The following is a 24,536-nucleotide window of genomic DNA, read 5'->3' on the forward strand; positions in this document are numbered from 1 at the left end:
GCACATTTTATTAAAAAAAAAAAAAGAAAAATCTATGATTGTGCCTAGCACCGAGTAGGTACCTAATATGAGGAAGAGAAATTGTTAGGATTTGAGGAATCTGGACTACATAGTTCATAGATACATTTTCAATTCATTTCTCTTATTCACCGAGGCCAGAATGTTTTTAAAACTCCTAGTGTTTGGTACTCTTCTTGTCATACAAACAGAATAACCTCAAAGCAGGCAACTTACCTGAGTTGGCTTCAGTGGCTTTGCGGAGGGTTCCTCCTCAGCTATGGCATACACATTCAGAGATGTCAAGGTGGTGAGTGCTGCCAGCTTTTTCATCTGAGAGAGAAAAATCAGAGACCTCATCAACTGGGACCCTTTTGTCCCCTTTTCCTATGAAGTTCTGCGATCATGTGAGGACTGTGTCAGCTCCACCTAATACAAATAAAAGCCTGCATGCTCCATTTTGTGCTTTGGAGGGGGGGGGGACTGAGCTGGGCTTGGGAGTGAGCAGAAACCTCTCATCTAGAACATGGGACCTCTCTGAGCCTCAGTTTCTTATCTTGCCAGAATGTTACAAGGATGAAAAAGTATGTAAAAAACTTTGTAAAGCTTAAAAAGTGCTGTATAAATGTCAGCTATTATTTCTCCCCAAAATCCCTTTCTCATATTCATTATTAACAGATACCAGAAGATCTTAAGTGTTCGCTACCTACCTACGTTCACACAATGTGTAACAGGATGAATGCTAAGATGAATCATAGATCTTTAGAGTGGGAAGGAACCTTAGTGTACGGCATGACAAAGTGCTTTGGATCCAGGAACTCGATGATTTGGGAGGGGGGAGAGGGGGTGGAGAAGCAAGAGAAACAAAAGGGAATGTGGGTGGCAAAAGCAGGATGTTTCCCACAATGTCAGGTGTCTAACTCACACACTTACAGCTACAATGAAACTTTCAAGAGCCAAACTTCTCATTTTACACACGAGGAAACTGAGACCCAGAGAACTGAACTGTTTTGTCCAAGATCATACAAGAGAAGAAAGAGAACGAGGAATGGATTCCAGGTCGGCTGCCACCAAATCCAGCACTTTTCCCAGGACTGCTACACGTGAGAGCCATGAGGCATTTCTCTGGCTCTGCTAGCAGGCCTTTAGGAGTCTTGGCGTTGGCTTCCACTTTCACCTTACCCTCTCCACAGAAACCCAAGCCTACCCTCAGGTGCATCTGGGCAGGCCTCACCCTGTGGCTCTGGACATAGTGCTGGCTACCTGGTACGAGATTTCTGGATTTCTCTTCAGGTCAGGCAATGAGAATAAAAGGAGGCAGCCTGAGGAGGAATAACAGAATTCACTTCTGTACTTGTGGATAAGACTGACACCAATACTTGGAGTCAGGGTCAGCTGGCAACACACCCAGGGTGTGTTAAGCAGTGACCACTGGAGGAATCAGGCCAAGCTCGACATTCTACAGTGCTGACGGCCTAGGTCCAGGGTCACAGAGCAAGACCAGAACTTGGTTTTCTGATTCCAAGGCTCCAGAGCTCCTTGGGGTTCACAATGCTGCTTCTTTCCATTTTAGAGCTGAACTTGGAAACTCTACGATTCATTGTGAAAATTTCTGGAAAACAGCATCTGCCCAACTCAAAAAGATATTCTCAATGCACTGTTTTCCAAAATACTCTTATTCACCATTTTATAACTTTGGATAAAGACAAAAGTTGTGTACTTCCTTTAACTTTCTTTGAATTATTAAGATTATTAAGAAAATTAACAGAAACTCTAAGAAGTCTGCGTTGCAGTGCTGATTTGGGTACAGGGGAAAGAGCACCAACTTTGTAGTTCTGGGTTCAAATCCAGCTTTGGATAGGGCATGTGTGGCCTTGGCAAAGCCACTGAACTTCCCAGGCTTCAGATGGCAGCTCAAGGCCTTTTCAGCTCTAGGTCTATGTTCCTATGATCCCTTTCAGACAAGAAAAGCCCCTGCAGTAAGACACACTGTTTTCCAGATTGTCCAGCTGCTTAACTTCTGGAGATTTATGTAGAGGAGAAATGGGTGATACTAAGCATTCTCTTGCTTACATATTAACAGTACCTGGGCTCACTTTTTAATGCTATTTTTAAGAGAGTAGACTGCTGGTTCCAGCTGAGCAATTTGCTGCTTTAATCAGGTGTAAACCTGGATGGTGTGGAGGATCAAGAAGGTACGTAGTCAGAGGCCTTTCTTCCTTGTGCTACTTTATTTTTTTAATAGGAAAAAACAAAATGCAAGCCCTAATTCTTGGGTATGTACTGAAGATTCATCTTCAGCACAGAATCATCCTTTTTATTTTCAAGGCTTCCTACAACACATATGAAAAGCATCTACAGTTTTTCCCTGAAGATTCATCTACCCCGGAGCCCTGTTCCAGATAAATGTTTCTCCAGGTTATGTGTTAGAGAGTAGCTGAAGCCCTCTTCCCATTCAACTGCTACAATCCCTTTTTTTCCCATTCTGTGTCTGGTATGTAATTTGTGTCCCATGGGCATTTTAATAGCATCAATAAATATACGAATGATTTGGAACTTCACTGGGAAAAGTTAAAGGAACTTAACTCCTAGTTCTACCCCCACACCCCAACAAAGAAGGAAGGAAGGAAAGGAAATAAGCATTTATTAAGTGATTACTCATTTCTAGGAGCAGCTAGGTGGCGCTGTAGTGGATAGATTATCAGGCCTGGAGTCAAGAAGACTCATCTTCTTGAGTTCAAATTGGAACCAGATACTGACTAGCTGAGTGATCCTGGGCAAGTCACTTTACGCTGTGTGCCTTGGTTTCCTCATCTGTAAGATGAACTGGAAAAAGAAATGGCAAACCACTGTAGTATTTTTGCCAAGAAACCCCCAAATGGGGTCAGAAAGAGTCAGACATGACTGAAAAACAACTGAACAACAAGAACTAAAAACGCTTACTGTTTGTCAGGCACTGTGCTAAATAAATGCTTTACAAATATAGTCTCCTTTGATCCTCACTACAACCTTGAGAGGTAGATGCTACTATTATCCCCATTTACAGTTGGGAGAACTGAGGCAAAGAGAGAAGTGTCTGAGTCTGGATTTGATCTCAGGTCTTTCTGACTCCAGGCAGCACCTCAACAAGGCAGATTATGTCGCCTACTTAAATGAAAAACTATTTCACAAGCATTTATAAGCACGTACTATGTGCCAGGTACTGTGCAAAGTGCTTTACAGATATTTCATTTATCCTCATGATAGCCCTGGGTGGCAGGTAACGTCTGCTTTAGCCATGGGGCTACCTCAAAGTCGCACACTTGTCTGGCTTTCTACATTGTCACAGTGCTACCTTTGGGTACTTTGGTGGTAAATGATGCATTGCGCCACCACCCTGGCCTGCATTATGGAGTGAGGTGGCGACTCACATGTCACCTATCCCAGTGGAGAGAGTGTCAGGCCTGGAGTCAGGAAGACCTGAATTCAATTCAATTAACCTCAGTCAGCCTCAGTTTCCTTAATTGTAAAATAGGGATCATAACAGCACTTTTGAACATTGGAAGCAGTTCTAGGTTTCAAGAAAGAGAAAGTGTTTAAACTTTTTGGTAACTTTAAAAGAAATCTTGATGAATCTTTCAATCAATGCAAAGTGATAAAACTGGCTCCTATTTTCTTTTCCCCTTCAATGACAGAGCATTCTAGAGTAGAAGCTCATCTTGCAGAGGTTTACAAATAGCAGAGTTTGAATCGCTTTAAATGAATCAAGATCAGTTAAATCTCTCCTAGGACTCAGTCCTCACAAGTACATTTATTTACCAAAAAATAAAAGCTCAATGACTTTGTTGAAGGCTTTCTTTAGTAAGATAGCTTTTCTTTCCAGTTTTCTACCTTTCAATATATCAACATTACCTCATCAGTTAAAAATACAGTAAGCATTAGGTACAGTCTTCCCCCAAAGGATTTTTATTACCAGAACTGAGGTTTAATGAATCTCTTCTCCACTACAATGCTAATGCTCCACAATTTTCTACTGAAAAGAATACCTGTATAACAGAAATTAATCCAGTCTTAAGAATTCAGTTCTAGACACTGGCCTCTTGTTTAGATGAAAACACCATGACAACATGCTATTAAAACTGAATGTATGTCACATATAATGCGGGGTATGTAAATTGGGACACATCTTTAATGCTGGACTAAACTAAAAAAAGATACTTTAAAAGCTTACTATACCAAGGGTCCTGAGAGAAATAAAACACATGACATTATAATCTTCCACAGTACTGTATGAAGAATGAGGCTAAGTACAGGTTAGGAGGAAAGGGAACCAACTAAGGGAAAGCACTCAGATATACTGATGTTAGTCTCTTACTACTGGGAATGTCCTATATGCAATGAAATCATAGCTTTGGTCCCTATCCCAAGCTACTTACCTCCCCACTGTGAAAACTGACACAGATGACTCTTTAGATCAACCACTCGTTCCATGTGGCATATTCTAATGCTCTAGTATGTGTCCTTTCTTCTCTATTCCCCTTCTCACTATCCTCATTCAGATCCTCCACATCATACCATGCCTGCTTGGATTCTGGTAATGACTCTGTAACCTCTTCTCCTTAACTACAGGCTCATTCACTTCTAAACTATCCTGGATACCACTTCCAGATAAACATTCCTAAACTAGCATAGCAATTACTGAATGTTGGCCCTAGAAGGACCCATATAGCCCATTTACTCTAATCCCTTCATTTTAGAGAAAAAGAAAATGAGTCTCAGAGAAATGAGGAAATTGACTCCCAGATCATAGGATTTCCCTGCTCCACAAGCTACAGCAATGTCATATTCTTAGTTGTTACAGAAACATTTTTGAAATGAATGATTCCATCTTGCATTTGTAACAAGAATGCATACTCTAGGACAGGGGTGGAGAACCTGCTCTAAGCACAAATATCTAGCATGTTCCAAAAGTTTTTGTGCACTTTTAAGCTACTGAAGCTCACAGGTGAATGAAGACTGTTAGGACACCAGGGAGATTAGATAATAATCTAATGTCTGAGGTGATGTATATCAGCACAAATAGTTTTGGCTACCCATTACATAATTTAAAAGCTGGTATTATTATTATTAAGAGTATATATATCGACTGAAATGAATAAAAGCAATTTGTTTGATCAAGTCATTCAGTGTCTTACCTTGCCTTGGATGGTACCTTCTCAGTTCTGGCTGTTCTTTTTCACACAATGCCTTGGGTACTTGCAATCAAAAAGTCAATTAGTTCTAGAACTCTAGGTAATCACAACCACAACACTACCCACACCATTAAAACTCCAACTGGTATGCCCAAGTTGGATTTATTCCAGGAATATAAGGATGGTTCAATATTAGGAAAACAATCAATAAAATCTTAATCAAAGCCAAAACATATAAAGCTACACGATCACATTAAAAGATGCAGAAAAAGCCTTTGATGAAGAACAACACTTTTTTTAATGCTAAAAACCCTACAAAATATAGGCATAAAGGACCTTTTAAAAATATTATAGAAGACCCACATAAATCATTGGAATTTCTATATATTACCAACAAAGCCCAACAGCAATAGATAGAGAAATTCCATTTAAAGTTACTGCAGACATTATAAAATATTTAGGAGCTTACCTACCAAAACAAACCCAGGAACTCTAGGAACACAATTACAAAACACTTTTCACACAAATAAAATCAGATCTAAATAACTGGAAAAACATCAGTTGCTCATGGGTAGGCCGAGCTAATAATAAAAATGACAATTCTACCTACTTATTCAGTGCCATGCCAATCAAACTACCAAAAATTATTTTATAGAGCTAGAAAAAATAATAACAAGATTCATTTGGAAACAAAAGTCCAGAATATCAAGGAACTAATGAAAAGAAATGCAGGGAAGGTGGCCTAGCCATACCAGATCTTAAATTGTATTATAAAGCAGCACTACTTGGTACTGGCTAAGAAATAGAGTGGTGGATCAGTGGAATAGGTTAGGTATGCAAGACACAGTAGTCAATGACTATAGTAATTCACTATTTGATAAACCCAAAGACCCCAGCTTCTAGGATAAGAATCCACTATTTGACAAAAACTGCTGGGAAAACTGGAAAAGAGCATGGCAGAAACTAGGCATAGATCAAAATCTCACACCATATACCAAAATAAAGTCAAAATGGGTTCATAATTTATATATAAAGGCTGATACCATAAGCAAACTGGGAGAGGAAGGAATAGTCTACCTGTCAGATTTATGGAGAACAGAAGAATTCATGACCAAACAGAAGATAGAGAACATTATGAAATGCAAAATAGATAATTTTGATTACATTAAATTGAAAAGTTTTTGCACAAACAAAGCCAATGCAACCAAGATTAGGAGGGAAGTAGAAAACTGGGAAAGAATGTTTACAACAAGTGTCTCTGATAAAGGCCTCATTTCTTAAATATATAGAGAATTAAGTCAAATTTATAAGAATACAAGCCATTCCCCAACTGATAAATGGTCAAAGGATATGAACAGACAGTTCTCAGATGAAGAAATGAAAGCCATCTATAGTCATATGAAAAAATGTTCTAAATTATTATTGATTAGAGAAATGCAAATCAAAACAACTCTGAGGTACCGTATCACACCTATCAGATTGGCCAACATGACAAAATAGGAAAATGATTAATGTTGGAGAAGATATGGGAAAATTGGAACACTTAATGCACTACTGGTGGAGTTGTGAAATGATCCAACCATTTTGGAGAGCCATTTGGAACTATGCCCAAAGGGCTATAATGCATACCCTTTGACCCAAGCAATATCATTTCTAGGGCAGTATCCCAAAGAGATCATACAAATGGGAAAAGGACCCACATGTACAAAAATATTTATAGCAGCTCTTTGTGTGGTGGCCAAAAATTAGAAATTGAGGGGATGCCCATCAATTGGGGAATGGCTGAACAAGTTGTGGTAAATTAATGTAATGGAATACTATTGTGCCATAAGAAATGATGAGCAGGCAGACTTCAGAAAAACCTGTAAAATTTGTATGGACTGATGCTGTGTGTGAAGTGAGCAGAACCAGGAGAACGTTATATACAGTAATAGCCATGCTATGCAATGACTAACTTTGACAGACTTAGCCCTTCTCAGCAATGTAAGGATCTAAGACATCTCTGAAAGTCTCATGATGGGAACTGAATGCAGATCGAAACATACTATTTGCTCTTTTTTTTTGGTTTTGTTTTGTTTCCTCTTTCTTGTGGTTCCTTCTGTAAGTTCTAATTCTTCCTTACAACACGACTAATGTGAAAATATGTTTAACAGGAATGTGTGTGTGTGTGTATATATATATATATATATATATTGGGAATCAGCAAAGATACTGAGACAATTAATAGCTTCAGTCAAATTGCAGGATACAAAATAAACCCTCAAAAATCAATAGCATTTCCTTATAACAATGAGAAAACCCAAGAAGCAATAACAGAAAGGGATATCCCATTCCCTATAACTACAAAATGCACAAAAAGTCTGGGGATTGACCTCTCAGAGCAAAAAAAAAAAAAGATTTGGATAGATTCAATTACAAAGTGCTTCTTAAAGAAATAAAGAACTACTTAAATAGCTGGAGAAATATTCAGTGTTCGGGACTGGGCACTGCCAATATAATAAAAAGGACAATACCATCAAAGTTAATTTATGTTTTTAACGCTACACCAATCACATTACCCAGATATACCTTATAGAACTTGATAAAATAATAACAAAATTCATTTGGAAAAACACAGAATCTAGAATATTATGAGAAATGTTAAAAAGAGGTAAGGCCAAAGGGGACAATAGCACTTCTAGATCTCAAACTATATTATAAAGCAGCAGTCATGAAAGCTCTCTGGTATTAGTTTAAAAATAGAGGAGTAAATCAATGGAACAGTCCCGACAAGAAACAATAGAACTTAATAACTTAGTCTTCAATAAAGCTGAAAACATTAATTACCTAAGAAATAATTCACCCTACTTGATAAAACTGCAAAGAAAATTGGAAAGCAGTCTAGCAGAAATGAGGGTTGACCAACATCTCCATAATATACTCTAACTGGATGTATGACCCTAATAGTAAAGAATCGTACTGTAAAAAAATGAGAAGAGAAGTAGATCACATACCTCTCACAGGTATGGGCAAATGTACTCTTAACCAAACAAGGAGGCAATTATAAAAGATGAAATAGGTAACTTTTGATTACATGAAGCTGAAAGGCTTCTCCATAGACAAAATTAAGGCACCTAGGTTAAGATGACAGGTGGTAAAATAGGAAAGAAAAATCTTTGTATCAAATTTCTCTGATAAGAGTTTTGTATCTAAGATATATAAGCAATTAACAAATATATATAAGACTAATAGTTATTTTTGAACAGATGAGTGATCAAAGAATGTGAACAAATAAAATTTGCAATTTAAAAGAATTACAAAGCATTCACAACCACATCAGAGAATGCTTCAAACTGCTAATAACAAGAAAAATGCAAAATCAAAACAATTCTGAGGTTTCACCTCACATCCTACAAACTGGCAAAGATGACAGCAATAATGCTGGCAGGATGATGGCCTATTAGGCACACTAATGTGTTATTGGTGGAGTTATGAAGTGCTACAACTATTTGGGAAAGCAATTTGGAATTATGTAAATAAAGTGACTAAAATGTCCATACCCTTTGACCCAGAGACTCCGTTACTGGGCTTATTTCCCAAGGAAGCCATTAATAAGAATGCCCCCACAGGCACCAAAATATTGATAGCAGCACTTTCTGTGACAGCAAAGAGCTAAGAACAAAGCAGATGACCGTCAATTGGGAAATAGTTGAACAAACTGTGGCACATGAACATAATGTGTGGTTGGAAATGATCAATGTGATAAATACAGAAAAACAAGAGAATATCTACATGAAATGATACCGAGTGAAGGAAGCAAAGACAGGAAAACAATACAGACAATGACCACAACAACGTAAACTGAAAGAACAACTATGCTCACACAAATCAAAAAAGAATGTAGCAAAATTTAAAATATCAAGCATGACTTGAAAGAAGAAATATGAGACGCTCTTCCTAACCTGCAGTTCTACTTGTCACCTGGGTGATCTTGAGCAATGCGCTTCCATCTCCTCATCTACAAACTGAAGTAGCTGCATTAAAGTATATGTAAGGGCCCTTTTAGCATTAAGAGACAGCTGGGTGGTGCAATGGATAGAGTACTGGGCCTGAAGTCAGGAAGACCCGAGTAAAAATCTGATCTCATATACTAGCTGTATGATCCTGGGCAAGTGATTGAAACTTTTGGCCTCAGTTTCCCCATCTGTAAAGAGGGAACAATAATAGCACCTATTTCCAAGGTGTTGTGAAGATAAAATGAAATATTTGTAAAGTCCTTTGTAAATCTTAAAGTGATATATATATATATATATATATCATAAGCTATTATTATTAAAATATTATTAATTTTTATGACCCTTTATTCACAGACCACCATAGGTTAACTCAAAGGGCAATGGGGAACAAAATGGTAGATCTAAGTAGGTTATAGCATATTATTAATTACAAACTTCTTAAAAGATTATGGAGATAAAAGATATCAGAGGCATGCATTACTAAGAAAGAGTGTGAGCCTGGAATGTAGTAAGAGCTAAGAACAGACAGCCTGAATGTTGCACTGATATCCACAAATTAGTAAAAGACTTAGTGGAAGGCCACCAATATGTTGGATACAGCCTCCATGAAGAAGTTATAGAAGCATACAAGTAACAAGCAAAAATCATGAGAGGCCAGGGATAGGCTGCAATTTGTAGCAGGTGAGGGAACACACCAACTGATGTCATAATGGATCCACTGAAGTCTCAAAAGAACAACACTTAAGCCCTGAATGGTTGCATGTGTTAGCTTATCTGCCCAGGGAGACTCGATATTTTAGGAATATAGGTCCTTGATATATAGTTGTTGATTTACTATTAGTCTTCTGAGATGAAGGAGACACTCTTTACAAGCTGGGAAATTTCTAAGCCTGTAAATATGATTCTCAAGTCCATGAACAGTGTGACTGTGGTTGTGAAGAACACGGGGCTTATAGCTGGGTTTTCAAGTTTCCAGGCCAAGAATTGGGACCTAGTTTGCTTTTATAGGATCAAAAGAACAGCCCATATACTTGACAAAAAAAAATGTCATTGTAGGCCAAGAACACATAGGACCATTTTGTAGAAGATTGAACTAAAACATAGCCTTTTACCCTGCTAAGAATAATTTGGCCTATGTTATATGCCATGGATTTGTGGTTATATACAATAAAACTATTTTACAAGAATATGTTCTGACCAACACAAAAGAGTACAGAACATGAAGCATGCTGCCCAACTCCTGACAGAGAGGTGATGGACTTGAAATGTAGGAAAGGACATGTCTTTCCCAACGTGGAAATTGTAGAAATTTGTTTTGCTTAACCTTGTGTATTTATTATGAGAACTTTGTTTTTCTTTTTGTTCCTTCAATGGTGGTAGAAGGGAAGGAGAGAGAAAAAGGAGAGAAAAGGTAGGAATAAAGTTGTCAAAAAAAAAAGAAAGAAAAGAAAAAGAGGGTCATAAACATTTTTTGAAGAAAAAAATGCACAGGAGAATAAAAGGCCAGAAGGAATCACAGACAAGCAGGGGATCTTTGAAAGTAACATGCTGAATTTATATATATATATATATATATATATATACACACACACACACACACATATGTATATATATTTTTAATTACATACAAGCTGCATATAATAGATTCACAGTTTCATGTACAACATTCTTTTTTAGCTTTAAATAGTATTCTATTTTTTCCCTCAATTACATATCTCACAATATTCTTCTTACGTTCTACTATGTGTTATGGAAATATTCATTTTATTTATTGTTTAAGCTAAGAACAAAACAAATTAAAACTCACCAAAAATATGCTTCACATAAAAACGTCCCCTCCTCACAAAGTTAGCATAGCCTATTCACCCAAAGTAACATGCTCCTAGAGTGCTAGCACACCTGAATATAATATGGCACTAGTGTCCAATGTAAAAGGTGAGATACACCTGAAAGGAGGGATTGGTGGGAAAATCCATTTGAGCTCATATTATTATAGGTGCAATTTGGCCCACCATTTGGCATGTCCACCCCCTGCAGCTAATGAGCTGTGACAACTTGAGATTAGTCATCAAAATTCAGAACAGCCATTAAGAGCTTAATAGAATGAATGCTGCATGCTACAATGCACTTGATTTGTTAGCTCCTGAAAACCTGATTTCATGGCAGTTTGCAACTGGATTATTTAATAGCAGATGAGAACTGTTCTATGTTTCTAGAAACTATGGAGGGTAAGCCCACCAGGAAACTTCCATTCACTAACAGAATACTATTCGAACCTAAAGTCAGCTTTTCTAATAATCTTAGATGCGGCAATTGTAAAAAGATTTCAAAATTTATAATTAATGGTAAAAAAATCCCCCAATTATAATCACTGTCCATTTAGATAACTGTTTAGAATATGAGTCAACTGTTCCAAAGAGTAAACATCATAATGACTCAGAGCTACTTTTGAGGAGAGTAGCATGCAGTTTATAACGTGACCATACTATGTAAATGAAATAGATAATTACTACTGAAAGCAAAAAATTAAAATAATAATTATGATCACAGCTCTCCCACTAAGGGCTTACTCTGTTGCTTCACTGTGATATGGAAGTAACTATAGATTCTTGAAGGCTGTGGCAGCAGATCACAAACTACAAGAGATTATCCCAAGGTGGAAAAGCTTTAGTATAAAACAGAGAAGGGACTGGATCTGCTATCTGAGGACCAATCTAGTTAGGTACGGAAAGGCTCAGCAATAGGAGAGATACAGGACAGCACTGAGTTTTAGAGAATGGTTACTCTAGGAGACCATCCACTAAGTTGTCAAGGAGCTGTCATTAGCATTGATGGAGATAGTATCCAAACCAAAAAAAGCATAGATGCTACAGGTGTTGCTGTAACTTCATGGTTAAAAAAAGCTTTTATTGATGTTTCTGTTTCTTATATCACTGAAGTTATCTCCAGTATCCCTCTTTGTCCCAGAGGGCCATCCCATGTAACAAACTGCATTTTGAAAAGAGGAAAAAAAATCAACCTGAAAACTTTGAAAAAGTCAAAAAACCTGTGTAACGTATAACAACTGTAGACCTTCCACCTCCACAAAAGGGTGGGTTGGGGGTGTCCTCGTGTAACTCTTCATTCAAGTCATGCTTGATATTAATAACTTTGTTCCGTTCACTTTTGATCTGAGTGTGTCATTTTTACCATTCACATTGCTGTAGTTACAGTGTATATTGTTTACTTTACGGTCCTTACTTCATTTGCATCAAGTCATATAGACATTTCCAAGTTTCTCTGTATTCACTACATACATAATTTCTTACAGCACAGTAATATTCCATTATATTCGTGTACCACAATTTGCTTAGCCATTCCCCAATTCATAGGCACCTACTTAGCTATCAAAAAAATGATGTTACAAATGTTTCGGTGTATATGGAGATCTTCTTATCAGTACTTTCCTAGGGGTATAAGCCCAGTAATGGAGACTGGTTCAAAGAGTATGGACATTTTAGTCACTTTATTTACATAATTCCAGACTGCTTTCCAAAATACATAGTTGTATCACTTCACAGCTCTACCAATAATGTATTAGTTTGTGTATTTTATATTTTGGAAGGTAGCCCTCTATTTTTTTGTTCTCAGTTTTGTTACAGAAGGGGGTTGTGGTACATGGGTAAAAGAAGGGGTGTGTGAGGACTTCAGGTACTTTCTCACTCAACACATTTTTCAAAAAAACTTCTGGAAACACCTGGAAAGACTTGTATGGACTGATGCTGAGTGAAGTGAGCGGAACCAGGAGACCGTTGTAATAGCCACGTTGGGTGATGACTAACTTTGATAGACTCGGCCCTTCTCAGCAATGCAAGGATCTAAGATACCTCCAAAGGTCTCATGATGGAAAATGCTTTCCACATCCAAAGAATGAACTATGGAGTTTGAATGCAGATCGAAGCATACTATTTACTATTTTTTTCTTCCATTTTGTTTTGTTTTCTCTTTCTTGTGGTTCCTCCTATTGGTTCTAATTCTTCCTTACAACATGACTAATGTGAAAATAGGTTTAATGGGAACATATATGTAAATAGCATATATCAGATTGCATGTTGTCTTGGGGAGAGAGGCAGGGAGGGTGGGGGAGAAAAATTTAAAACTCAAAAGCTTATGGAAGTGATTGTTGATAAATCAAAATAAATTAATTAATAAAAAAAAGGACATTAAAAAACCCCTCTGGAACTTAGGTCAGATGGGTGGGTGTGCCCACAAACTCTTCCCCATAGCACTGCTCAGCCACCCCCCCCCCAAACTAGGGTGTGTAGCCTAGTTAGTCTTGGTGTGTGGGGGGCAGAAAGAGTGAAGAGAGGGGAACTTAGAAAGGAAAGAGTACATTCAGAACCCTCTCCCTAACCTTCCTCACAATAATGGCTAGCATTCATATAGCACATTGGCAGCTAGGTGGTAGAGTAGATAGTGTAAGGGGCTTGGAGTCAGGAGGACCTGAGTTCAAAATCTGGCCTCAGACACTTACTAGCTGTGTGACCTGCGGCAAGTCACTTAACCCTGTTTGCCTCAGTTTCCTCATCTGTAAAATGGGCTGGAGAAGGAAACTGCAAATCACTCAAGGATCTTTGCCAAGAAAACCCCCAACGGGGTCACGAAGAGTTTCATATGACTGAAATGACTGAACAGAGCACTTTAAGGTTTCCAAAGCACTTTACATATTACCTCATTTGCTCCTCACAACAACCTTATGGGATATTATCTCTATTTTACAGAGCAGGAAATTGAGGCTGAGAGAGGCTAAGTGGCTTGTCCAGGGTTCCATAGGCAGTAAATGGCTGAAGTAGGATTCAAATTCAGGCATTCCTAAGTCTAGTGCTCCAGCCACTTTACCACATAGCTGTTTCAACTTTGTATATAGCTCTTTCACTTGATCACCTCTCAGGATTATAGTTTTTAAAATGATTTTAGACAATGTACAAGACCTCATTATAATGCAATTAGCATATTGTCACGTGGCACCATCCTACTGAAAGTAAAGTTGCTCACTTTAAAACCCACAAAAAAGGGGAAATTTCTCTTTAAGTAGACATAGATTCCAAGAATCACAAGGCCAGGGAAGGCATGAAAGGCAGAGTGAATAGATTCACTGAAATAGAGTGAAGTGAGAATGTTTATTCTGGAAAAACAAAAGACCTATAAGTACAACTCAGGAAATGGTGATGGTTCCAAAGATAAACTACAAAGTATAATATGTTTACTTTGTCTTTGCTTCTAATGTTCCATTCTTTATTTTCCCTTCTCTTTCTGAATTCTGTGAGAATGATTGTGCATCTTCATCACTTATTTATCTTTATCTAGCTGTAACTTCCCTTTGTGTGTTAAGGAACCTGCAAACTAGGGGGAAAACCTGAGAAAGCAAAACTTTACTGGGAACAATTTTCTATCCTCTGCAATCTATAGAACTCTATCAACTTATTAAGTTTTATGTTTGAATAAAGTGAATTATAATTTCATGTATAACTGAATAAAAGAAAAGCCTAACATAATTAACAATGAATAGTATCAAAAGAAGCATGTTTTTTGGTAAATGCATGATATCAGTTTTTAAATGAGTACCAGTCATTATTGTCTTGATTTTCCTAATGGCCAAGGATGGCATTAGCTTTCTGAGCTATACACCAAAGGCCTCAGAGAAGGGAATAACAATTAACTAATTCCCAAGATAGCCTACTGTTTCTGCATCGATCCAAAGGCTTAAAGATATTTTAGGTAGGATTACTGTCCTGGCCAAAGATGTTTCAATACACAAATTACATCTGTTTGGGTAGTAACATCAGATTTCTGAAATTCAAATACACTTTTGAAATGTAAACACACCTTAATTTATTAAGAGTCACCAGTGACCTAAAAAAATCCTCAACCCAAACCAATCCAATCCATTGTCCACACGTCAGCCTTTCATACATCAGAAGACAACTCTTATGTCCCCTCCTTGCCTTCTCCCTTCCCAGGCTCCTCTCTATTTGGGTCATTCTCTTCTGTATGTACTTTAGCTGATCAATCTTCTTCCACAGATGTCTCACAAAGAATTGACCATAATTCCCCTGATACAGTCTGCCCAGGGTAGATAACACAGCAGTATTATCATCTCACAAGGTTAGGCCACGATGTTTCTTTTAATACAGCCAGCATGTTATGACGTAGATGTGAAGTCTGGTCAATCAAGCAAACAAGCATTCATTAAGGGCTTTCTGTGTGCTAAGCTCTGGGTATAAAGAGAAAAACAGTCATTGACTTCTCAATGAGCTTATATTATAATGAGGGCAACAGAGTGTGTGTGTGTGTGTGTGTGTGTGTGTGTGTGTGTGTGTGTGTGTGTGTGTGTGTGTCTCCCCAACCACATAAGAAACTTACAGAGCAGATGGAAGGCATCCTTTGAAGCGGAGGCATGAAGGTGGTGGGGAGGTGTCCTACAGAAGGTGGTCCTTGAGCTGAATCCTAGGGAAACCAGGGATTCTAAGAGGCAGAAGCAAGGAGAGAAAACATTCCAGCCATGGGGGACATTCATTGGAAAGGCATGGAAAGGGAGATGAAGTATTGTGTGTAAAAAACAGCCAAAAGGCCAGCATGGCTGCAGGTCACTAAGACATTTAAACATATTTAATCCCAGATGTAACAGGGAGCCGCTGGTATTTCCTGAGTAGAGAAGTGACAGGATCAGACCCACAATTCTGAAAAATCACTTCGGTAGCTATGTAGAAGACAGATGGGAGGAGGGATCTCAGAACAGTGTTGTGTCCTGAAGGAAGAGAGGGATTCTATGAAGTGTAGGTAGGAGAGGAGCATATTCAAGGCATGGGGGGAAAGTCAGTACAAAAGCACAGAGACAGAAGATGAAGTATTATTTGTGAGGAAGAGAGAGAAGACCAGTTTGGATGGGATCACAAACTCCAGAAGAGGGAGTAATGTACAACAAGGTTGGAAAGATGGATTGGGGTCAAGCTGCGAAAGTTTTAAAAGCTAAACAGAAGAATTTATATTTTATCCTAGAGTTAATGGTGAACCCACTGGAGTTCACCAATGAGAAGAGTAACATGGTCTAACATGCATTTAAGGAAATTAACTTTGGCAGCTGTACACAGGATGAACTGGAGTTCATGATGAGAGATGTGAGGCAGTGAGAGCAACTCAGAAGTTGTTGCAATGATCTAGGTGAGAACCCGTGAGGTCCTAAACTGCACTGACAGCTGTGTAGGTGGAGAGAAATGGTTGGAAGTGAGAGATGGTGTAGAGGTAGAAATGGCAAGATCTGGCAACTGATTTCATTTGTGGGGCGAGAGAGGGTGAAGACATGAGGATTATGTCGAGGATGCAAAGCTGGATGACTGGAAGGATGCTGGTATCCTGGACAGTAATGGGATAGTTTGGAAGATGAGTCAGTTTGGGTGTTCAGTTTCTAACAAAAATGAGACTCATGCATAGGCGTAACTGGGCCTATGGAGCTGAGGAGATCACCAAACAGAATTGTGTAGGGAAAAAAAGAGGCCAGAGGATGGAGCCTTGGAGTATATCCACAGCTAGTGACCATGATATGAACGAATATCCAGCAAAGGATAATGAAGAGAGATCAGACAGGCAGAATGAGGACCAAGAGAGAGCAATGTCTCTAAAAACCAGAAATGAGAAAGTATACAGTAGGAAAAGGTGAACAACTGTGTCAAAATACTTCAGAGAGGTCAATAAATTTAGAAAAGGCCATTAGATATGGCAACTAAGAGACCACTGAATTCTTTGCTGTTTCTCTAGAATTAAGTAAGCCATTATGTCATCAACACATAGCAACAAGATGCCAAGGACATCCACTGCATCCTGGGCCATCGTCAGTCAACTTGACTTTTGTCTTGCCACTGGACTTTGATGACTCTGAAAGAGGGAGTGAGGCTGACTACTTTGTGCAACTCTGCCTCACTTAAATCCTATTCACACACGAATCAAGACATTACCCCTCTTTGAAAATGAAGGATGGACAGTAACAGCTTTGCCTATGAATGAATGAAATTTTAAAAAGCATTTAGTAAATGCTTACTATTTGCCAGGGTGCTAAGCTCTAGGGATACAAATACAAAAGCAAAGATGCCTGCCTTCAAGAAGCTTACAGTCGAATGTGGGAGACAAAACACAAATTAGAGTGGTGGCAGGGAGAGGGAGTGGGAGTGGGGAGTGGGCACTCTAGTTCAGAAAATTACAGGGATAGTGATTGGAACCACAAGAGAAAAGACTGACACAACCCATCCAAGAGCAATGGCTAAGTCGATGTGATTGTGGCTCCTGGCCCCTAAAGAGGGTAGGGAAAGTGGTGGAGAGAGAGATATACACAGCAAGGAGACGGGAGGGAGGGAGAAAAATTTGTAATGCAAAATATTTTTTTACCCTTAATAGTATTTTTCCCAATTACATGCAAAGATAGTTTGCATCATTATTTCTGTAAGATTTTGAGTTTCAAATTTTTCTCCTTCCCTCTCTTCCCTCCCCCCTCCCCAAGACAGCAAGCAATCTGATATAGGTGGAACTCAAAATCTTATAAAAATGAAAAATTGTCTTTACATATAATTGGGAAAAAAATAAAATGCTATTTAAAAAATATTGGCCTAAAGCTTTCCTTTTTCGTTTTATCCTTTCTTAGTTTAGATATTAGGCTTTTATTTATCTCATTAAGGAGCATGGTAGAATGATTTCTTTGTCAATTTCTGAGAATAATTTATATAGTAAAGGTATTAATTTTTCTTTAAAATTCTGATAGAATTCTCAGTCAAATCCATATAGAACAAAATTCTCCCTCCCCCTTTGGAATTCCTTTATAGATAGTTCAATTTCTCTTTCTGCAGTTGCATTAACATGTCTATTTAGTGTTCTGTTAGTTTGAGTATTTCATATGTTTTTAGGTAATCTATTTCTTTTGAGTTCTCAGTTTTGAGGGCACAAAACTTTATACCGTGTGCACGCACACACACACACACACACATACACATAGTAGGAACTTAATAAATGCCCATGGACTGACTGGCTAGGTGAACCCAGGCTGGCATATTCCAGTGATCACTGTGCCCCTTTCCAATGCTCCCAAACTGTCCCTTCAATAATATACTCCATAAATTTGCCCAGAATCCAAATCAGTCTGTAGTCTTCAGAATGATTTTTCTGTGATAGTTATTCAATATAGCTCTGCATTTTGCTAAACTAACATTTCTCAAACATTTAAATACTGCTTTTGTTACTGTTACCTAAATATCTTGGGAGTTCATGTAGTTAGAAATACAGGTTGCCAACTATGTTAAGGAAAGAACTAGAAATTGTAATAAGCTTAGGGTTTTTCCTGGGATTGTGTCCTCTGTAATGGCAAACATTTGTTTTCGCTGTAAAATAGTTATGCTGTGACTAGGAAGTAACTGTAACGTGAAAAAAACTTTTGATCTGGGGTATTTTCTGATACCTGTAAATTCCATATGTCACTGGATGCCTCTGCTTTAAAGAAACCCTATAACTTTGCCCCATGCCTTTTCTAGAGCCCTTCAGATATGTGATATTCCATACTAGAGTTTTCATAACAGAAATTTTCAGTAACGAGTTGGGGGTGTGGGGATTGGAGAAGGGGTACTGGAGGATAAGACTCACTGATCCTTGTCATTTCTCTACCTGTAGCATTAGAGATGGGTAACCAGATATAAGTGAAAAAGAACTCACTCCTCTCTATAAAACCCATAGCCCTCACATGATCTGGGAAATAATTAAAAACCTAAGCAGCCCACTCAGTGAAACAGGAGGACAATATATGACCCGGACATGCCAAGAACAGAGGCTAGCCTCTGGCAAGGCCATTGATGATCCATTTTTTAAAGCCATAATCTGAAGATAACATACCCTAGGTCTCAGTAATGTAAGACTTGGTGGTATATTTGGCCTCTCCTGTACCCCACTCCCCCACCACCTTGCATTACGCAACTTTAATTTATTTTCTTTGTCTCTGTTGCGAGCCCTCGATTGTCTGCTGTTGGTTTTCCAATGAACCTATCAAGTAACAAGAACTTATTAAGTTCCCACTATATGCCAGTTGCTGGGGATCCAATTATGCAGAATGAAACAATCTCTACTCACAAGGAGTTTACCTTCTGATGGGAGAGACAAGTACATATACATCTTATAAATAGCAGAAATGTGAAGCGGGTAAAATCCAAATCTATTACCTCCTAGGTAGTCTGCGAGGGAGGAAACGAGCAGCTTCAGGGCGGGAGTGCTAAGAGAGCTTCTTGTAGAAGACGGTGCAGAATGGCAGGAGTCTATGAGGACCCAATTAGACCTAATGTCTTCCTGTGTGAGAACTACGATGTGCATCCAGGAATTGCAGCATTCACTGCTTGATCTGACTCTTTTTGTGTGTCCCAAACAGCTATAATGGAGTTTATTTTCTTGTGTGGATGAAAGAAGCCAGTCTCCTTTGTTTACAGTCATATCTTACAAAGTAAAACTTCAGCTACTGAGTTCAAGGAGTTCTAGTTCTTCCTTGTTCAGTCTATTTTACTCCCTGACTTTTATATTTTTAAACAAGTACCAAATAGTTTTGCTGATTAATTATTTACGGTATATAATTTGAGGTCTGTAAGTGCTATTCTCCCTTCATTCCTACTTTCTTTTCCTCAACTATTCCCTTTAACAGTAGATCTTTTGTCTCTCCAAATGAATTTTGGTTTTTTGTTGTTGGTTTTTTTTTTTTAAGTTTTGGTTTTTTTAAAACATGAATGAGGATTGTACTTTGTTAAAGGCTTTCTCTGTATCTAATGAGATAATATGTGGTTTTAGATGGTTTTGTTTTTAATATTGTGTTAATTTTGTTTTCCTAATGTTGACCCATCCTTCCATCCCTGGTATAAATTCAAGCTTCATTATAATGAATACTTTTTAGGGATATACTACTGTAGTCCTTTTGCTAGGATTTCATTTGAAATTTACTATCTATATTCATAAATGATATTGGCCTATAGTTCTTTTCTTTTGCTTTATCCATTCCTGATTTAAGTGTTGGGATTTTGTCTCATAAAAATAGTTTGATAGTATGTCTTCTTTCTCGATTTTTGAGAATTAGTCGTCTAATAGATGTTTTAATATGTAAGTAATATATGTATTTAAAAGTTTGATGGAATTCTCCTGTAGAGACAACCCATCTAAACAGGGGTTCTCCTCACCCCCACCTTTGGTAGTTCCTTTTAAATTAGTTTAATCCCTTTTTCTAAAGTTTAAATTTTTTTTTTTTGGCTTAGGCAATGGGGTTAAGTGACTTGCCCAGGGTCACACAGCTATTAAGTGTTATGTGTCTGAGGCCAGATTTGAACTCACCTAGCTGCCCCCTAAAGTTTATTTATTTAAGATCTTTATTTGGAGTTCTGTTAAGAGCTTTATACTTTTAAAGGAAATCTTCATTGCTTAGTTTTTGTGGCAAACAACTAGTAGATTGTGATAATACTTTTTGTTTGCTATTTGTTGTGATCACATCTTGTTCACTGAAAAAATGTAGTAGTTCTATAGTCCTTCTGTTTTCCAATATACTTATTTCACCTTTAATTTTCAAGCTTTCCTCCCTTAAGCTTTTTTTTCACTCATATGTTGAATTTTCCATTTTTAAAAATTACATAGTTGGTTGGTTAATCTTCTCTCCTTCTAATTTGTTAATTATTATTCTCAGGGATATAAGCTTTCCCCTGAGGACTACTTTACTTGTGCCACACAGATTTTGGTATGCTATCGCATTATCACTGCCTTTTACACAGTTATTCAGTATTTTTATAATTTTTTTTTTACCTACTATAATATAGGGTATTAACTTCCCATTTTATGTATGTATCTTTGTGCTCCTTGTATTAATAAACTGTTTTTTACTGTATTATGTTCTGCAAAGGAGATTTAATATTTCTGCTTTTTGACATTTACATTCTCTGTGCCCTAGTATATGATCTAGTTTTGTAACAGTACTTACGTACCTTGATAAACTTTAGAGTACGTATTATCTGGGGGAAAACTCTATTTGGCAGGAATTTCTGGGGAAAATGGACAGCAGAATGTCAGAAATCAGTGTTAGTCTAACATCTTGAAAACCATATATCACAGTAAAACCAAATAGATGTGACCTGAATACTAAGTCATACCAATAAAAAAAAAATGGAAGTGAATCAGAACAGGCAGCTTTCATAGATTAAGGTAGAAAGATGAATTCTTAGCCAAACAGAAGAAAAACTGAAGATAAAAATAGATAATTTCAATGAGAAGAAATTGAAAAACCTTGGCAGCACAAACAAAATTAACATAACTAAGATAAGAAAGTCATCCATTGGGAAAAATTCTTTGCATCTAATATCTCTGATAAAGGCCTGATGTATAAGATTACACAGAGGCAATAAACCGAAATGTTTAAAACCAAAGGGATATTTTCCCAATGGATATGCTCTTTTTTTTTGTTTTTTGGTTTTTTTTGGCTAGGCAATGGGGTTAAGTGACTTGCCCAGGGTCACACAGCTAGTAAGTGTTTTGTGTCTGAAGCCAGATTTGAACTCAGGTCCTTCTGAATTCAGGGCTGGTGCTCTATCCACTGCGCCACCCAGCTCCCCCTGGATATGCTCAAAAGAAAAAAAAAACAGTTGTCAAAAGAAAAACTCAAAACTATTAACAATCCTTAGTAGGAGAATGAAAACTAAAACCACTCTGTGGTTTCACCTTCAAAGATGATAAAAGTTGGAAACAGACAATCTTGGAGGGGTTGTGGAAATACAATGCAATGATGATAGAGTTATAGTCTAATCTTTCTGGAAAACAATGTGAAATTATACAAAGAAAATGTCTATTTTTTTTTAATCAAAGGTTCCATTACTAGTCACAGACCTCAAGAAGATAAATGATAAATATAGAGGACCGAAAAATACCAAAATAATGATAACGCATTTTTGATAGTAGCCACAGCTAGGTGATGCAGCAGATGGAGCACTGGGCCTGGAGTCAGAAAACAACTGAGTTCAAATCAGGCTGTAGTCACTTACTAGCTATGTGCCCCTGGGCAAGTCACTTAAACCTCTCTGTGCCTCAGTTTCCTCATCTGTAAAATGGGGATAATAATAGCACCTACCTCCCAGGGTTGTTGTAAGGATCAAATGAGATCACATTTGGAAAGTGCTCAGTATAGTGGCTGGAACACATTAGGTGCTTCATAAATGCTTGTTTCCTTCTTTCCAAAGAACTAGAAACTAAGTAGTGGCCCAGCGACTGGGAAACATGTAAACGACTTGTGGTACATGAATGTAATGTAACTGTGCTGTAAGAAATAATGAGCATGATAAATAGGGAGAAATATGGTAGACCTTGTATGAAACTGATTCAGAGTTTAGTAGCAGAACAATGAAAACAACACACATAACTGCCAACAGAGTATGTGGACAAGAAACACAAAATCAACAGAATAATTAAAACCAAATGCTCTGAAATGATAATGGTCCAGCTTGGCCTCAAGGATGAGACATGAAAAGGCATCTCCTTGCCTTTTTTGTAGAGGTGCACACCACAGCATATGATGTCATTCTTTTTAAATATGGTGCTTAGTTCTGCTGAACTCTTTCCCCCTCTTTCTTATACTGTGTTCTACATAGAGATGGTTTTCCTTCCCTTGGTGGGTGGACATAGTGGCCTGGGCTCCTGGTGGGCCAGGGTAGGGCTGGCAGCAGCAGCACCAGCATAGCCCCACACCAAAGGTCCCCTGCTCCAGGCACTGAAATCACTTGGGCTTTAGGCAGCAGAGCCTCGCACCCCACGAAGGGAGGTGGAGGTCTTCGGAACGGTCCACTTACATTAAGTGAGAACTAGATGTATTGGGAAATGTAGGTAATGCAAAAACAGAAGATATCAATAAAATTTAAAAAACGAAAACGAAAAATTCACATCTTCCAAGGCTGGCCTTCCAGAACAGCACCTGAGCTAGAATCAACTGGGGAAAACAACACACAGACATTTTCTCTGGTGGTGACCTCCTACCAACAAATGGAAGTATTCAAGAAGAACAAATGAGTCCCACAGAGATGGAGACCTTCAAATTACACTTGGAGCACTGATTTTTCCATTTGCTTTGTGGAAACAGAATAGCCAGCTTTTTCATATAAGCCTATTTATAGCATGGAAAAAGTGACACGAGAGGCCAAGGCAACAGAGCAGAAAAGCTGATAGAGGAGGAGAAGGGCAGTGATCAAACCGGCAATGAGAAGTGGAAGGCCACCCAGCAGGGGGAAAAGACAGGTGAAGGAACTGCTGGGGGAGGGAGGAGGAGAGAGAAGCTGTGGAGGACCAGACTCTTGGAACCTCAGGGACCAAGCTAGTGGAGGAACCCCTCCCACAGAATGACTGACAAAGGGGCCAGCCCACCCCTACTTAAAAACTGCCTATGGAGGACTGTGGGTCAATTCACTACAGGTCTCGAGCTACATCTCCAGTTTCTACCGAATGCTCTTAGTTCCCTGCTCTGGGGCTAACCAAACAAAATTTCAATGCTCTTCTATGGAACAACCCTTTCAATACTTAACCAACAGATATCCTCTTTTCTGGAGACTATACATTTGCTTCAACTGCTCTTCATATGGCATGGTTCTGAATCTCACCAACCTGGTCACCCTATGCAATCTCTCTAGTAAACACAATACACCACCTTCACCAGTAGAGAACATTTCTTTCACGTGTACATATTTGGGGATTGGAGCTAGAGTCACCTGTGTGGAAATTCTGCAGTCTTTAAAATCATCAGTATATACCATCATGAAGGAACATCACCCAGGACAGCTCTGCAGTCTGGCTGAGGAATTTGTTTGGTTTTCTTTTGGCTAGGCAATGGGGTTAAGTGACTTGCCCAGGGTCACACAGCTAGTAAGTGTCAAGTGTCTGAGGCCGAATTTGAACTCAGGTCCTCCTGACTCCAAGGCCAGGGCTCTATCCACTGCACCACCTAGCTGCCATTTACATTTTCTCAAGAGTCAGCATTATACACAATGAGGATAAACTAGAGGTCTTTCCAATAAGATCAAAGGTCAAGCAAAGACGTTCATTATCATCACTATTATTTGATACAGTGCTAGAAATGCTAGCCATAACAATTAGACAAGAAAAAAATTGAGGGAATAAGCACGAAGAAGAAACAAAATTAATGCATTTTGCAGCCGTTATGATGGTTTACTTAGAGAACCTTTGAGACTCAACTAAAATTTAATTGAAACAATAATTTTAGCGCAGTTGCAGGACATAAAATAAATCCACATAAATCTTCAGCATTTTGTATATTAACAACAAAACCCAGCAGGAAGAAACAGAA

At 38.2% G+C, this 24,536-nt stretch overlaps 1 protein-coding gene across 1 annotated transcript in view; it reads right to left on the bottom strand.

Annotated features, from left to right (window-relative positions):
* The window catches only part of LOC110193010 (uncharacterized), a 123,048-nt gene that overhangs the window by 57,099 nt on the left and 41,413 nt on the right, over window positions 1-24,536 (bottom strand). Inside the window, 1 exon segment of the mRNA XM_078147935.1 lies at window positions 235-330. Coding sequence (XP_078004061.1) covers window positions 235-330 — 96 coding nt within the window.

The sequence above is a fragment of the Phascolarctos cinereus genome, unplaced genomic scaffold, assembly GCF_003287225.1.
Source record: "Phascolarctos cinereus isolate Bilbo 61053 unplaced genomic scaffold, phaCin_HiC Scaffold_8;HRSCAF=390, whole genome shotgun sequence".
Lineage (NCBI taxonomy): Eukaryota > Metazoa > Chordata > Mammalia > Diprotodontia > Phascolarctidae > Phascolarctos > Phascolarctos cinereus.